Below are 17,970 nucleotides of genomic sequence, written 5' to 3' on the forward strand. Positions count from 1 at the left end.
GAGGATGAGAGTGGATGCAGGACCCCTGGACCCTGGCTGACTAACAGAAGGTGGCAGCACTTGATCCTCCTGTTAGGGTGAGCGGAGCCCGGGTTGCCAATCCAATCCAGAAAAACAGTGAAGCAAAGTACTTGGTGATAACACTCGTCACCTGTGACACACAGGGTCGTAGTGAGACTCCAAACTGAGGCAGGTCACTGGTTTGTGATAAATATCCCAACTATGAGAGTTGGTGACAGAAGTGTCTTGGTTATGACTGTAGTTGTATCAGGGTTTGCATGAGCTGAATCACTTACTGGTACACACCTTACTGGTACCTGAAAAGTATGGGGGTTTATATGTATTGTCTGAATGTTTAAGTAGTGTACACCTGAGCTCACACAAAAAGACAGATAATCAGAGATAGGAAGTCGCCAGAGTAGCCCTGCTGCAGACGGGAAAGGGGGGATGGGTGTCCTATTCCCATTATGCAGTGTTTGTTTTAACAGTACCCTGGCAGTCTGAATTATATGCAAAAATGGATGGAGCTGGGATTTCCTGCAAAAAGGAGCCTGAGCATCAACCATCTGAAGCATCTGGGGCCTCTGTTGCATTGGTTGGAGGTAAGTAGCGCAGCACAGAGTGTAGCATTATCTAGATGGAGACAGAGCATGAATGTAGTGTTTAAGACAGGCTGGAGGCCTTTAGGTATGTGGAAAAGTGAAGCAGAGAGAAGGGAAAGAAAGAAAACAAGAGCCTCTGACACATCCAGGGTTACTGAAAGGACTGAAGTCTTGACTGCATCATCTAATACACTTTATCCCTGTCTTTCCGAGGAACTGAGGGGATTTGACCTGGAGTCTGTACCTCCTGCTCTCCCACCCTACGTCACCCAACATTCAACTGTCTGCACACCTGTCATGACCTTGCAGCTGGCTCACCAGATGCTGGCTGAGGTTAGGAGCTACAAGGAAGCTTCAGTGACATCTGAAGTTTCGGCTGCAACCACGATGCCCATGGTTGGAGTGACTGGCACTGAGGGATTAACGGTGTTTAAACACTTTCTCTTAGCATCACATAATTTTCCTGTGAATGTGTTGGGATGGGTTTTTGCCATTTTGGCATTATACTGAGCTCAGCACCACAGCTCACATCAAAGTGTTAGAGAAGGTCTGAGGGTCCATGGCTTCACATGATCAAATTTGTTTTATACTTATGAATGACAGCTAATGAGTAGTGTTGCACACATCTCCAGTGATCTAATTACATTTGTACAAACACACTGTCCAGTAGTAGGAGACAACATGCAGGAACGATCATTACACTGCACATTACACATAGGGCCAGATAGAGATTATGAGGAACAACGGTTTAATAGGATGAAGGGGAATGTTGCTGCTGTCTCTCTCACCCCTGCATAGGCAAAGCTCTTTTGTGGCTCCACCCCCCATGTGTCACTGGCTAAACTGTCACATGACTGATGGGAGGACCTTAGCCTCAGGCTACAGCATTGCCTTAGTTTGATGGAATTTGGATTGGCTGCAGGGGCCCCAAATAGTGAGTACAGCACTGATGGTAAGGAGCACTGGAAAATAATTCCAAGTGTGGTATTGGTACAGAGAATAGTGGAAGAGCATGCCAGTTATACAGATCTGTACCCATTCATGGGAATGGATCAAATTCATGAGTTATCTCAGGTACCTTCTCTTTATGGGCTACTCCTAAATATGCTGTTTGTCTCATGAAGGGGGTGGTAACTTTGGCTATATATCCCAAGTGAGATTATCGGCCATGTTTCAAATCCACATACAGTCTTATTAATTCCAACCGATTTCATACAGTTCTCTGGTGTGAATCTAACCGATGCATTACTTTTTTTTCTATCCTAGTGCATCCAGACAGCCAGTTTTGGTTTTCTTTACCCTTCAATGGGCGGCGTACATATGGACCAGGTATCTGATGGAACACCACAAACCCAGGAAAAAATATATCTCCCTGGGGGTCTGACTTGTGCAGTATGTTGACAATTTATTGATCTACAGCCCCTCTGAAAACTCACTCTGTAGATGTTGTATCTTCGGGTTCGCCTCCCACACCGGACTGTGGCACGATATCAAGTCTTCGGACTGAGTGCGGGCTCTCTTTGCCAACTTTAGCCATACAGTCATCTTCTGAAACAAAGAACTGTGGAGGGAAAGCAGTGCATGAGAGTCTTGCTTAGCAACAGCAAAGTCAAAAATCAGAGCTACATGCAGACAGCGAAAAAGCAAAGTCTGCAGTCTGTTGCACATAAATCAGAGTTATTTAGATGTTACTTGATATCACTATGAATTCGAAGGGAGCAAAAATAATCCATCAATGAGGGTTTCATATGATCAAATGATTACTGTTTGTTGATTCGTTTATCTCAGCTCTCCCCTCACCCAAACTGGTCGAGGCACATGGCCACCCACTCTGAGTCTGGTTATGTTTGGGGTTTTGTTCTCTTAAAAGGGGAAATTTTCCTCCCCAGTGTTGATGAGTGTTTGTTTGCTCAGGGGAAGAGTGCTTCTTTTTATATCCCTCCAAACCTCAGATGTCCATGAACATTTTTTTCTGGGTCAAATCTGGTCACAGCCTGAGACCAGATTTAGGTCCCTTTATTTATAAAATGAAAAATGAGAGGTGAAGAAAAAAAAAAAAAATTGTCTTTGCAGACTATTACAAAAGCCCAAATTCAACAAAAGCTTTTAATTTCCTGTTAATTAGAATGTGACTAAATTTGTACACAGTTTAGTTTGATTCAAAAGTGAAAGTTAGGTCACATCTAGCCATTTTCTCAAAGCAAACGTGTCTTCATTTTTTTTTATTTTAATATCACATATAAATGCCATTTAATTTGGTTGTTAAATGGTTGTAATCAGTCAACCACAAAACATTCACTCAGAATACAAGATGTTGATTTTCATATACACGTGTAAACAATGCTTCTCATGGGGTTATGTTAAAAGTATGACTCAAAAATGATTACCTCCACATCTTTGGACTTCTCTGACTCAGACAGAACAGAATTTAGCTCTGTCGCCTCCTCTTCCTCTTCCTCCTCATCTTCTCCTTCCTCTATAGGGACGCTGCAGGGAGGCTGACTAGTTTTGTGATCTTTATCCTTTCTCCTTTTCTTGCTGCTCTTCTTCCTGCGTCCTTCGGAGGGCAGTTTGGACAGAGGCCGGTGGATGTGGTGAGAGGAGTGACGGTGGTCTGCCAGAAAAGAAGTACATTAACTTTAGAGCTTTTCACACACATCTCATGTCTCAATGCTTTATAATTCTTCTGTGTGCTTACATTCAATGTCTTCCTCATGGCAAGTGTGGTGCTCCTTATCAGGCACAGCAGCAGCAGGCCTGAGGATCTGCTGGAAGCGCTCGACACCCAAGGCTTTATTCAGGTCCCCATCATCCTCCTCTTCTGGTTGTGGAGACCCGTGTAGTGATGAACCAGCAGGAGCTTCTGGCTGCAACAAAAAAAATAAAAGCACAGATAAACAAGACAGGATAGACTTAAGAATACAAGTAAATGCACACATAAAATCATGAAATTTTTTAATAATTCATTTTATTAGCCCATGATGCATTTTGTAGTTACATAACTGCTTCTTCCTTTGGTTTATTGGTTCAGAATGACAATGATCTGAGGGGAAAAGAAACTATGAAATAAAAGTTATTTGGAAGAATAGCCTTGCAAACAGTAAAGCTTAGAAAAAAGGAGATTTTCTCTTTAAAAAAAATGTTGGAATTAAATAATTAATATTTGTATTTGATTACTTTATTTAAGCTGGCAATGAGTTCTAGCAAACCTAAACCTGACATACTGTATAAAATGCATGCACAGAGAACCAAAAAAGTGTTTATAAGCTGAGAGCCTGGTGCTATCTGCAATCCCAAAAGCACAGAAAACAAACATTTCACCAGGAGAAGAACTTTCCGCTCAATCCAGTTTGGATTTCATTCTCGCACACCTCAGAGGAAGCAGACCTGGGTGTCCTTCAACCAGGTTTTCAAACTAAATTTGAAAAGTTTAAAACTACTTAATTCTGATACTTCATGGTAAGGAATTCAGTTTTGTCCCTGTGTTGCATCTTGCAACATCTCTTCAACAACACATTCTTTCACAAATGTTTGTAAAGGAAGACTGCATGACTAAGTGCATGATTTTACACACCTGTGGCAACAGGGCTGAAAACACCTGAATTCAAAGATTAAGAAGTCTGACCCAGTACCGTTTTTAAATGTAAAGGAGCAAGATGAGGGGGATTATCTCAGTGTTTATTTTTATTGATTTGATACTGGACCATTTGAGCCTCTAAACAGGCCTAACAATGGAAATGCCCTTCATATTAAGTGGGGATGAACTGGCATATAGAGAGCTTTTCTAGTGTGACTGCCCACTCGAAGCACTTTAGAAGCCACATTTACTCATACGTTTTTTTTGTGGTGTGCTGCAATGCGGAGCATGCAAACTAAGAACCTGCTCAGAATGAACATGTGTGAGGCTCTCACTTAAAACCACCACTAGAGGGCGTTCTGTCATAGCTGTGAACATGAGCTTCAAATTGGAAACAATAACCATGTGCTTTGATCAGTTCCAACAGGGATCATGTGGGTGATAAGAGATCTGTTTTGCTGCAGCAGTAACCTGCTGCGCCCTGATCTGCTTCTGCCGGTGGGAAAAGGATGGACTGCAGTGATATGCCAAGAAGACCTGCTCAGACACCATTCAGCAGATGTGCTCAGATCCCGCGGTGAACCCTTCCCTGTGGCAAAACTCGACAGCCAAAAGCCATTTGACGCGCTTTGAAATAGTTCCCAGGACACCAAACATGTAGGTCCTATACTAGGTTTTCTATGGAGTTAATTTCCTGCTGCTGCACACAAACAAAACCTGTTTTACAAACACTGGCCTTAGACCGCTATCTCACTGCTAACACCATGATTATTTTTTATTTCTTTCAACAAATGCTATGTTTGTTAGAGTCTGTATATATCAGTTAATAACTTGATTACTGAATTTCAATGAACAATCTGACTGTTTCTGCCCCAACATATAGTTTGTAACTTGAGTCAAGTTGGTGGGTCAAAAAAAAAATATTTTTATTCTTAGTTTTATGGTTTAAGAATATTCAGGAATTGAAATAAAGGTATGTTAAATTGTAACAATAAAATTGTCCACCTGTATCAATGCTCTACATACATAGTTTATTCTATCTTGCAGGGACTCTACCTGCCTCATATTGACTGGGAGGACAGTGAACTGCTTGATGAGCCACACTATGGTGTCGCTATTCCTGAAAACAGACCATGTGTTGAGCCCAATTCCAGCTAAGGTATCACGTGACTTTTCACAGAACCTTACCACGGAGGAGTGGAATTGTTTCGAGGAGAGGCTGTTTCGTATTCGAGATCATTTTGTGCTCGAGGACAGTTTGTAAAATAGGTTTGTAAAACAGGTTTTGTGTGTGTGCAGCATGTTTTCTTTGCGTGCAACCTTTTGGCAGGGAGCAACAGAAAACGTGATGATATAGGATAAAGGACGATAGAATGAATTTAAAACAAAAACAGTATAGTTTTCCCACTGCAGTTCAGAAGGTATTGCACTCCATCAGCTAGAAAAACAAAACTGTGCTGGTCCAAAACCCTTCAGAAACGCATTTAAATTACAAAACTTTCAATAAATAAAATCATTCAAAATTAATCTCTTTCCACCTGCTTGGATTAAAACAAGATAAAGGACTGGTAGTAATTTATATATGCATGCTGTAAATATGCTATTTATAGCTCACATCACATTTACAATAGCTTCTACAGCACCTGTGTGATGTACAAAAGTCCTCTAGACATGAAACTTATAAAATCCATCAAGATGAGATCATAATTAAAAGGTCAACAGACGGTCAGACATGCAGGCGTGTGCACGAAAAGTGTGAAAGACAGATTCCCATGACCCATATGACCCTATAGGACCCTTTTAAGCACACATTCAATATTGATCCAAGGTTCAATTCCTCAGATTTTTAACCCCTGTATTACAAGTGCCTAAAAAGAGCAGAGCAGACTAAATGCACCAATAACAGTGAGCAGATTTCTGGCAGTAAATGATAGACATTATAGAATCAACAATTTGCTATGAACTCTGAAGCGTCTTTAATTGGGCATCAGCCTGCATCCACATCACACTCTCGACCGCTAAGCACTTAATTAGCCAACTGATCCAAAACCCTGTAGCGAATCATCCAGATGAGTGACGCCCTCAGAGTGCAGCTAAGTGATCTGGCTGTTTATTTTTACAGGGCCCTCATTCATATCATCGTTTCACGGCGAATCCCTCGAGGAGGGAAAGACGTGTGAGGGATTCTCAAAGGGGTGCAAGAATTTTCCACAACCAACAGCACGTACAAGAACAAGCTGAGTGGCGCCCGAGTAAAACGAAAACTGACCAGAAAAATCGAGTAAATAGACTAAGATCAACATGTCTCCTGCGGTTTCAGTGACTTACCTCACTCATGACAACGTGAGCTTTATCAAAAGCACAGCTTTTGGTGACAAACGTCAACACCCTCCACCATGACAACACTGGACCTCTTACGCGCAGCACCTCTATTAAAGAACTGCAGGCAAGAGATATCACTCTCCCCCCTGCTTATCAAAACCTCGTGATCCTATAATCAGAGCCCTATCAGCCAACCTGCCACCTTCACCAGGTTGCCTATTGTGCCAAGGCTGAATAAACAAGACTCTCATTCTTTCTTTGAGGACAAAAGTGGCCTGAAAGGACAAGCCATGTTTGAACAGTCAAGAACAAAGCCAGACGCTGACATTCATCCCCACATTTGCCACATGAAGCCTAAATATTTATCTAGGTGCTGTAAGTGCATAGGATTTAAATGCCTTACACTTTTTTAAAGATCTATTTTTCCTCAAGGCTAATATTGACAGAAGAAATGCTAAGCAAAAGGCTGAAAAGAAACACAAATGTTCTGTTTTTCCCGGTGTCTACAGCTACATTTAAGACTGTTTAAATACCACTTTAAATGAAGGCAATCAAACTTGACTTTGAAGCGCACAAAAGGGTGAAAACCAAGTAACCACGCTGAGGTTAATGAAATTAAGGGAGTTCAGTTGAGTTTATGAGCAAATTCCCAATGTTTATTACTGTGAAAAGAACAAAGAGTTTGAACCACCTTAAACACACAACACAGTTCATTTTATAAGCATTTCCAGGTTTAACCAGCGAGAGAAACTTCTTCTTGTCATTAACCTACCCACAACCAACCCCAAATTCTGTATACTAAAGAACAAACAACTACTACTTCTTCTTTGTCATCATCAACTGGTTCAGCTGACCCCCTCTGTGTCTAAGCGTATGAAATTTTTCTATTTTTTAAGGGCACTTTTTTGGGGGGGTGTGAGCTACACTTGTTAAGTTAGCCATTTTACAGTCAACACCCTTTTTTTAATATAACGCATTTAAAAACAGACTGAAGGGTTGAGTTAAACAATAAAGCATGGTTTTAATACCACAATCATACTGCATGATCCAAATGTCTAGAGGGGATTTAGAAATGTGTGTAGCGATGTGCAGTTTAAGACTCAACCAAACGGAGTTGATAACTTTTTAATATTTTGAGGTCTTTATTAGTAAATGTGTGGATGTCTTACAGGTCTGCATACAGCAGCTTTAGTCAGAAAATGAGAGAAAATTAAGTGTATTAGCCCATACATATTTCAGTCTAGTCTTTCCTTATCAATCTGGTAAAAGTGGTTCAGCTCTTATAATAGTGATCACAAATCCTCCACACAATTTGAATCTATGTCCTCACATGAGAATTAGCAGTCAAGGAAGATAATGCACAGTCCAATGAGGAAAAGAAAACCCTATTTAGGATTTCAATCACTGTGAGCTGAAGAAAGAAGACTGTTCAGGGAGGAAGTCAGACAGGATCTGGGTGGTAGGGAAGAGTTACCAGATGACTGGGAAAGTACAGCTGTAGAGCTGAGGGACACTGCCAAGAAGGTGATTGGTGTATCCTCTGGACAGAGGACAGATGACAAGGAGACTTGTTGATGGAATTAGGAGGTACAGGAAAGTATTCAAATGAAGAGTCAATTTGATACATTTCATCAAATGTATCAAATTACAGGCATCATCAAATCAACATTTAAAGAAATGTTACTCTACATAGCTGCAGTTCTGTACTCTTCAATTGACTATCCTACTACTACTTTCATAGCAGTATGACGCATACAACTAGGTTTGAACATTTGATAGTCATTCAGTGCTAAATGAGTTGTGTGATTCAATTAATTTAATGTATTTACCCACATCAGGGCCTGTTTTATCTTTGCCTCAGCTCTCGTGTTGGCTCAAACTGACAAGAGTCCGACCAAGAGATGGGACTCAAATTAAATGACTCAAACCACTTACAGTCTTGTAAAGTTAACTTCTACTTGTATGCTTTGACACAAAGATAATTCAAAAGGGGCAAGTCTACCTATCAAAAAAAAAAAAAAAAAAAAAAAAGATGCTGATGTTTTGGTCACTTTTGAATGTTGGTGGTGCTTTCACACTCGTGGTAGCATGAGACGGACTCTACAACCCACACAAGTGGCTCAGGTAGTGCAGCTCATCCAGGATGGCACATCAATGCGAGCTGTGGCAAGAAAGTTTGCTGTGTGTGTCAGCATAGTGTCCAGAGGCTGGAGGAGCTACCAGGAGACAGGCCAGTACACCAGGAGACGTGGAGGAGGCCGTAGGAGGGCAACAACCCAGCAGCAGGACCGCTACCTCCGTCTTTGTGCAAGGAGGAACAGGAGCAGCACTGCCAGAGCCCTGCAAAATGACTTCCAGCAGGCCACAAATGTGCATGTGTCTGCACAAACGGTTAGAAACCGACTCCATGAGGATGGTATGATGGCCCGACGTCCACAGATGGGGGTTGTTCTCACAGCCCAACACCATGCAGGACGCTTGGCATTTGCCAGAGAACACCAGGATTGGCAAATTCGCCACTGGCGCCCTGTGCTCTTCACAGATGAAAGCAGGTTCACACTGAGCACATGTGACAGACGTCACAGAGTCTGGAGATGCCGTGGAGAGCGATCTGCTGCCTGCAACATGCTTCAGCAAGACCGGTTTGGCAGTGGGTCAGTAATGGTGTGGGGTGGCATTTCTTTGGAGGGCCGCACAGCCCTCCATGTGCTCGCCAGAGGTAGCATGACTGCCATTAGGTACCGAGATGAGATCCTCAGACCCCTTGTGAGACCATATGCTGGTGCGGTTGGCCCTGGGTTCTTCTTAATGCAGGACAATGCTAGACCTCATGTGGCTGGAGTGTGTCAGCAGTTCCTGCAAGATGAAGGCATTGAAGCTATGGATTGGCCCGCCCGTTCCCCAGACCTGAATCTGATTGAGCACATCTGGGACATCATGTCTCACTCCATCCACCAACGTCACGTTGCACCACAGACTGTCCAGGAGTTGGCGGATGCTTTAGTCCAGGTCTGGGAGGAGATCCCTCAGGAGACCATCCGCCACCTCATCAGGAGCATGCCCAGGCGTTGTAGGGAGGTCATACAGGCACGTGGAGGCCACACACAATACTGAGCCTCATTTTGACTTGTTTTAAGGCCTTTACATCAAAGTTGGATCAGCCTGTAGTGTGTTTTTCCACTTTAATTTTGTGTGACTCCAAATCCAGGCCTCCATTGGTTAATAAATTTGATTTCCATTGATGATTTTTGTGTGATTGTGTTGTCAGCACATTCAACTTTGTACAGAACAAAGTATTCAATGAGAATATTTCATTCATTCAGATCTAGGATGTGTTATTTGAGTGTTCCCTTTATTTTTTTGAGCAGTATATTATATTATTTTTTATATATATATAAAATAAGAGGATGAAGGATGGATGGATATTCTTAAAATTGATCTTCAAATAGCTAACAGGGTTTATCAGAGAGTGTATGTGCCAATTTTGGTACTTTTCTCTACTTGTGAAAGATTTCCCTGCAACAGTTTATCTGATGCACTAAGACTGCTGAAACATGTTAATGCCGTTGTCCTTTGGATTAAATACATCTATGCATTTTGGCAGAATGAAACCGACACTCAGCATGTGGAAGTTGCAGGAAATTATCTGTGCAGTCAGAGTCTCAAACCCTCCACCGTCATTGCATTCCTGCATAGTGACTCTGCAAGGAAACCCCAGGGAAGAAATTGCTCAGTTCTTACCTCAGCGACCACTGAAATTTCTATTACACAAACACTGATTTTCACAACCTTCCTGTTGTATCACACATTAAAAAGGCATATTTACAGTTTTAGCTTTAGCAGCCCTCAGTTTGATGCAATTTCCTAGGGTGGTGCTTCTACAACTCAGTTTATCTAAGCTGAAGATGTCCAGCTGACAAACTGAGTTTACAGACTCAAGTGAGATGAGTCACGTACAGCGGCTGCCAGATACATTTCACAGGAAGAATCAAACTAAAATGATAAAAGGCGTTAGGGTTGATCCCGACCACTGACGGGCAACGGCTCACTGATAGAGTGCACTGAAATGTCAAAGTTCACTACCACTAAGATATGGTGTACATTTCACTCTCGACTCTAAGTCCCAAAGTGCAAGGGCTCAATATTAATTGTATGTCTGAGTTCATTGGTGCAGCCCTCTACAACAGTCCCAATTTCTCTTGTGGCCTCTTGGGAAAATGAACTGCTCATCCCTGCCCTAAAGCGTTATAATAAACATTTTTTTGTTAAACTCTGTGCTAGTTAAGCTAAGCAGCTACAGTTTTATATTTAATGCACAGATACAGTATGACAGCACGAAGAAGAACATAATGTTTTCATCCCAGGTTGTGTCAGGTGCTGATTGCATCTAACCATTACGCATAAGATGACTTTTGACAGCCACGGCAGTCCAATTTTGCAGATAGACAAAGTCCATATTCGGAGTCTGTCATTAATGCCCTTATTTCTCCTGCTCACTCACCGCTTTTGCTTTCAGTCAATAGCCAGGTTTAAGTACTAAAAACTGATTGGTTGGCCCTGGAAAAAGATTGTTTTTTGGATTAAATGCCTCTGTGAAATGATGGGAGTGACAGACCTCTTAAACTAATGCCGCAACACAGCCGCCCGAGGCCTTGTTTTATGTTCTCGGAGCGAGAACAAGCCAAGAAAGCAGTGCATTCAACAAAATGACAAGCAGCTTTAATAGTTTCTTTTTTTTCTTCCATTTGACTTTTTCACTCAAACGATCTGGATATGGCATGTCAGTCAGTGAGCTTTGGAGGTTCTGGAAGGCAGATTCTTTATTTCTTCTGAACAGAATCAAGTTGGCCAATCTCACTCTGTCTTTATTCTAACCTAAGTTAACTGGTTATTTAATCATATTTAACCAAGCAGAGTAGTTTTAAACTTCTACTGTTAACCTGGGCAAGAAAAAAAAGAATAAAGCATAAGTCAGGATCTCTAACATTTCCTTTAACAGTCTAATCCAGCAGTTCTCACAATCAGAATTTACATCACTCAGACTGAAGCAGACTCAGACATGAGAACTATAACATACCTATTACAGAGGAGAAAATCTTTCAAGGATGACCCCTTCCCCAAACACTCCTAACACTGATTTAGCTGGTTGGATGATGTGGATTGACTCAACCTGGCTGGGGGAATCACCGGACCCCATTTTAAGAATCGCTGGTCTAAATGCTTTCAGTGGACAGATGCAGCAGATGTTCTGCAACAAACCTTGACTTCAAAGTTCCCTGAGTATAAGTAGAGAACAGAGAGAACACTGCTGCAACACCTGTCCTCTTATTTTGCTTCATAAAAGCTCCCAAACAACATTGTTTTGTAACACATTTAAGATCATTTCCATGTTTACTTTCTAATTTTGTTAATTGTTAACTTGTTGTGGCCTGGCTACAACAACTTGAAATTCTCGGTGACCCCCCATGAAGAAACACCTCACAATCTGACTGCCGACCATCAGAGGAGTGACAATCTGTAAGTAGTCACACATTAAGATGACATAAGGAAGTAATTATTAGCTTGAATTTCTACAACCTGAGGGGGGAAAAATGAAATGAGCTGATGGGCATCAGAAAAAAAAAAACAAAAAACTCAAGAATGAGTGAACATTAACCAGCTGCTGAGATTGTGCTGAGGTTAGGTTTACCTTAAGAAGCAAAGTCAGCCCACATGTGGAATAATCTCTGCTTGCAGCATTTAGTCTAATGAACAACGACCAGCAGGCAAAGATAAGAACGAGACTACACACACAAAAGCGGTCACTAAAACAAGTGTTTTTTCAAGCCCTCGATGCTCAAAGGCAACAAACTCACCTTGTACGAGTACAGAAAATCCATCAAACTGAATTACAGATGTTTACAGCAATGTGAAATACAGCGGGATAGCTGTATTTGTTTTTCCAGTGTAAAGGAAGTACGGGCTACTTTCCTAGAAGGAGGAGTGTTTCCATTTCATTTAGCCCCAGTCACATGACCAGGGCAGCTCTTTAGGGCAGGAAGAAAACACCCACTGTCATTAGTTTAACAACACTCCTTGACCACACACACACACACACACAGTTAAGGAGATAATAATTAACCCCAAAAGGCACTTTTATAACGCAAGCGTTTTTATCTTTAGGCTACCAACTAGCAAATCCATTTACAGTCAAGTCAAATTCTGGATCACAGACTCAGTAGTTTTTATGGCAGTCAACCATCTTACTAACTACAAATATAAAGATATGCAGACTGTTGTAAATTAGCAAAGGAGCACCACCCTTTGCACCATATTCTTCACAGCAACTAATGCTTCTGGTATCACAAACAAACAGAATGTCTATGCATCTACAGGGACTGAATAAGACACCTTTGCTGAACTTTTCACTTTCACGTGTGTTAAAACAGGAACAGGATGTTGTGTATTTTTTGTAATTTTTGCTTTGCTGTATCATGATTTTGAGGAAACAATCTGATCCTGAGCTGCTGATTAGATGTGAGCCACACAAGATTTTATGATAAACAGTCATACACAAAAGTATGCATCTGTCCATCAACAGCGAGGTATATTATTAGTCAGGTCATTTCATTTAAATGCTCCAAAAGGCAGCAGTACCACAAACACGGCTCAGAAGTCCAGTTGAAGTCAAGGTCAGAGGTCAAGTTCATCCAAGATTTTTAGTAGATGCATCTATGATATCAATTTGAAGTTGAAAGTTGGCCGCCTGTCCAACCGGCGGGGTGACGACAATATCCCATCAGCCTAAAAAGGTCAAATTATAAATACTAAAATCAACTGTCTCTCTTGTTTCTCTCTGCATCATTCCTGCACCAGTAATTAAGTGTAGTGGATCCAATTTCATCTCCTAAATGCTTTGCATCCTCCTAACTGGTGGGATTCAACTTCAAAATAGTTACGCCTGGCAATGAAACCCTTGTCCAGTTTTCTGATTAGGTGCAGGATTTGTTAGTGTGGTCGCAAAGTAGTGCAACATTTGAGATGAAGCAGCTGATACAAGTGTAACGCTAAGGTAAAGCACAATTTCTTCGATCGGTTCTGCATGTGAAAAATGTTCTGAAGAACTGAAAACAAGGGCTGAAGAAGAGCATTTACTCTGTCAGCAGTGGCCTTTATGCCTTAGTATTCATGAAAAATCTTCTTGAATCTTGAAAATGTTTTCCCATTTTCCCCTAGCTACACAATCCACAATATCACAAACATATGTTGCCATTCTGGGAAAAATAGAAAATCTTAAGCTTAATTTTAAGAACACAAGAGGTACTAAGAATAAAAAAAAAAAAACTCAGTAGATAAAAATCACAATCCAGATAATTCCTGGTACACAATCAAATTCCTGGAATTCACCAGGCATAGCAAACTGATGAACTCTAGCAATATGAGAGTATTCGTGGCTGGATTTTGCCTTTAGGCCTCTGATTATTTTCTGCTGCAGTAACAGTCATAAGAGGACCTTGTTGAGAACCCCTTGAGTGGAGGAACTCTGCTTTCTTTGGCTGCTGACCAGCTGCCTTTGGGCCTTTACCAATCATGTTTATCACATCATGCCCCACCAGCTGCCTTGAAATAAACTCTCATTATGTGCCAATACTGTTTTTACTGTTTTGAACAATGACAACTTAAAGAAAAGAGGAAGGAAACTGATTTAGCTGTGGAACTGCCGACATTCTCTGGTACTCTAAAAAGAGGGCGATTTCAACAGAAGCTGCTCCCTGCTCATTTCTGAACATTTTTATTTTGCAGTCAGAGCTGCTGTATGTTGGCAGGGAACTGGCCGTTACTAGATTTGCACAGGAGAGAACATCCCTGTCCAAAATATACACTCCGATGCCAAGGAGGACAGAGGAAGCTGATGCAGCACAAATCCAGCACAAGGAGAACTGATAGGAAGAGATTAAACTAAGGAAAGTCTAAACTGTTATTACGTGGGCAGCATTTAATGTGATTTCTCATCAGGACCACTATCTTATATTCTTTATCATGTGGCCAATGATGGTGTAGCCTGACCTGGCAGTGCAGGCTGAAGCTTTTGTGCATGTGGGCGTGCATACTTACTCCGTGAATAACTGAAGTCACGGCGTCTGTAACCTCGCTGGGAGCACTGGGGTTGCTCATGGCTCTGCAGTAGAGTCGTTGCTGGAGAGGCGCTGGAAAGCTGGTTTAGACTGGTGAGGCTTTAGCCCTTCTCTTTCTCACTGGGACTCAGACAGCTTTTGGGCAGCATAACCTGGAGCCAGATGCAGATCAGGGAGTTAGATCACATGATGACAGATTTAAAACTTTAAGGTGAACAAAAGCAAAAAAAGCCTCTGAATAAGAAGCCAGAAAGTATGAGGACAATGATATGTTAGAGATTTAAAGGCAAATTTTCAGCTTTAAACTTTCTTTTCCAGACTAGCCGGCTGTCCTAGTCAGTCACAGTTCAATTGATCATATAAGTAACTTTATGAGGATGAGTCTAAAGGTGAACAGTTTCTAAAATAAGGTCTGTTCTGGGGGGAGTAATCAACTGATTCAGGATTTCCTGGGGAGGTTACTTTTGATTCCTTGGACCTCACTTCACACAGTGGCTTAAACTGGTTACTGTAAAACATACTTGAGCAATAATGGCAACAACTTCTCAGCAGGTGCACAACATAGTTTACCAACTAGACGATTTTGTTTTTTTTTATTCTGCAGAAGTTCTGCCCTGCAGAACTTCCCAAATGTCATTCAAGGTCACTGAGTATTTCAGCTGGATAAGATAAGGGCCAGATAACGCTATTGTTACTGTGTAGAGGAGCCTTTGATAAGTGGCAGCACGTGCCTCAGCCAACTGCCACTCCTGAATCCCTGTCATACACACACAAGGATTCAAACATAATCGTAATTCAGATGGAGAGACATCCATCCATTCTCTTCCACTTATCCAATTCAGGGTCACTGGGGGGCTGGAGCCTATCCCAGGTGCCATAATGCAAGGGGCAGCGTATACTCTGGATAGGTCACCAATCTGCTGCAGGGATAACACAGAGAGCCACACAACATTTGCACTCACATTCACACCTATGGGCTATTTGCCACTTTTGATTTCAAAAGTGGCAAATTAAATGGTTCTGATCCTTCTTTTCGGATAGTATGAATATAAACTGAATATCTTGGGTTGTTAGTCAAAGCAAGAAATCTGAAGATACCATCTTGAGTATCAGAAAAGTTTTTTTTTCTTCATTTTTAAACCAAATTAATTAATTTATGAAATAGATTAAGTGGGGAGGGGGGGGAAAAGAAACATGTCATTGCCATAAAATGTAACCTTATTGTTAGACTACAAAAGATCAACCAACATTGTAACCAAATAAAGCAAACTTGTTACTTTTGTATATCAGGCACCCTAAACAGTCCTGAAAAGTGACCCACTTGCAACATTATTATCAGAGCAGCGGGAGGGCCCTCTCTTGGTTCATGTTCTGCCAAAACCTTAAAGCAGCTATCAAAGAAATGATAAGCCTCCTTGGTGCCTGAACGCAATCATATCACTGACCTTGTTCAGACTGAAAGATTTTTCACTGAAGTACAATCATTGACATGAAATCTAATTTAAAGGCAGATGTGAACTTTCGTTTGGACAAGGATTTAATAAAGATATTACTTCACTGAACCAAATGTTAATCAAATGCGTAGTTTGAGATAATTTCATCCATGCAGCAGTGGTGATAAAAGAGTCTGTCTGAGTTAGATTTGGGTGTGTATGAAAATTACTTTCTCAGTAAACCTAGACCCCACTGCAGCAGAGGAGGCAGAGCTGGCTACACAGGGATAAAGTTACTAAACCCTGGGATTCTGGGCAAAAACTATGGGAACCAGCTCATCCACCTTAGGGCATGTCTGTAATCATACCTTTAGGATAACAATAATGATCAGAAAAAGAAAACAATAATGACTGCAATTGTCTTTTCAAGCAGGTAGACTAAAAACAACGTGGTCCTCTGTCTGCCATCAGGTACACTCAGAGAACTGAATAACAAAAAACTGGTGTGTTCCTTGTGCAGGAACTAAACTGACCAAAAAAGACACTAATCCATATCTTTCCAGAATCATCCAGAAGTCTGGTACTTTGCAAAAGATTGTCTTAGATGAGGAGGATGGAATTTTTTTTTAAAAAAGCTTGAAAACTTTTCCATGCTAGAATTAGTCATGGCCTCTAAATGTGCACACAAAGCTTTGGGAAATCTTATCCTTCAGGGAGGAAGGAAGTATGAAAACAGGAAGAAGGTAACTGCAACAGACAGATGCCTGTCAGAAAGAGCTATAAATTTATTTTAAAAAAAAATAGAGCAAGTGCTTTCCGAATTTCGTTCTAGTAGCTGAACAATGTGTATTTGTGGACCAGACCTAAGATTCAAGTATAACTAAATTACAGGAAATGTTAGGCCCCCTTGGAATGGAAGTGTAAACAGAAAGCAAAACTGTTAATTATTTGTTTTTTTGAAAGGTACATGCTCACTTTGAGTTTGGTTCCAACAACAGGTTTCATAAAAGTTTGGACAAGAACATGTTTACCACTGTGTTTCATCACCATGTGCCCCTGTGCTACAAGTAAATAATACTTTTTGGTAACTGAAGAGACTTTTTGCCATAGTTTTAAAAGCCAAATGTTTTCCTGTTCTTGCTTAATATAAGACTATCTACTCGACTAGTCAGGGCTCCTTTGCTGTATTATACATTTCAAAATGTGCAAAATCTTTTATGTGGGTGAAAGGTCAATAGGCAGCAATTAGGCAATTACTACAGAGCTGTGCTGCTGGAGTATATGCAGAATGTGGTTTGGCATTATCTTGCTGCAATAAGCAAGACCTTCGCTGTCAAAGTTCTTGCTTGAATGGCAGCATACATAAATCCCAACCATGTAAGTACAGCATTAATGGAGCATTCATAGATGTGCAAGTTAAACATGCTGACCTGTGAACTGTATACAATAGTCTAGATGGTTCATCTCCTCAAATCTTTCTATATTAAGTGATTATAAATGTGCTCTAGTCATCTGGAGCTTGTTTATAAAGGTCTTCTTTGCATGATAGTGTCAACGACTGACAGAAGTTTGAGAGTCACTGAGAGAGGGCTCTGGAAAGCTGAGAAGGGTGATGTGGATGAGATATGAGAGGCTAACTGTTGATGAATACTGTTAATCTTTGTATTGAAAAAGAAAGTCCATTGCTGAAATCAGCTAAGTAGAAACAGGGAGGGAGAGTCAGGTGGACATAGTGTTTTGTTAACCAGAGAGAACACTACTTGTGTATTTCTATTTCTTTGTCTGATTAAATCTGTATAATAATTGGATTTTGCTGTGGAGACAGAGTCCTTGTAGAGGAGAAAGCGATGCTTAAACATGTCCTTATGAATAGTGAGTCCAGTTTCTCTGTACAGTCATTCCAGCTGACGACTTTTTGTTTT

At 41.1% G+C, this 17,970-nt stretch overlaps 1 protein-coding gene across 4 annotated transcripts in view; it reads right to left on the reverse strand.

Annotated features, from left to right (window-relative positions):
- The window catches only part of slc4a2b (solute carrier family 4 member 2b), a 54,517-nt gene that overhangs the window by 18,802 nt on the left and 17,745 nt on the right, over nt 1–17,970 (reverse strand). For all 4 annotated transcript variants that reach the window (XM_030756668.1, XM_030756667.1, XM_030756670.1 and 1 more), the window contains 4 exons: nt 14,596–14,767; nt 3,301–3,469; nt 2,990–3,216; nt 2,039–2,163 (listed from right to left, as the gene is read on the reverse strand). In XM_030756668.1, the coding sequence (XP_030612528.1) occupies nt 2,039–2,163; nt 2,990–3,216; nt 3,301–3,469; nt 14,596–14,655 (581 nt within the window). In that variant the 5' untranslated portion in view covers nt 14,656–14,767. The remainder of the gene's footprint in view (nt 1–2,038; nt 2,164–2,989; nt 3,217–3,300; nt 3,470–14,595; nt 14,768–17,970) is intronic.

The sequence above is a fragment of the Archocentrus centrarchus genome, chromosome 20 (genome assembly GCF_007364275.1).
Source record: "Archocentrus centrarchus isolate MPI-CPG fArcCen1 chromosome 20, fArcCen1, whole genome shotgun sequence".
Lineage (NCBI taxonomy): Eukaryota > Metazoa > Chordata > Actinopteri > Cichliformes > Cichlidae > Archocentrus > Archocentrus centrarchus.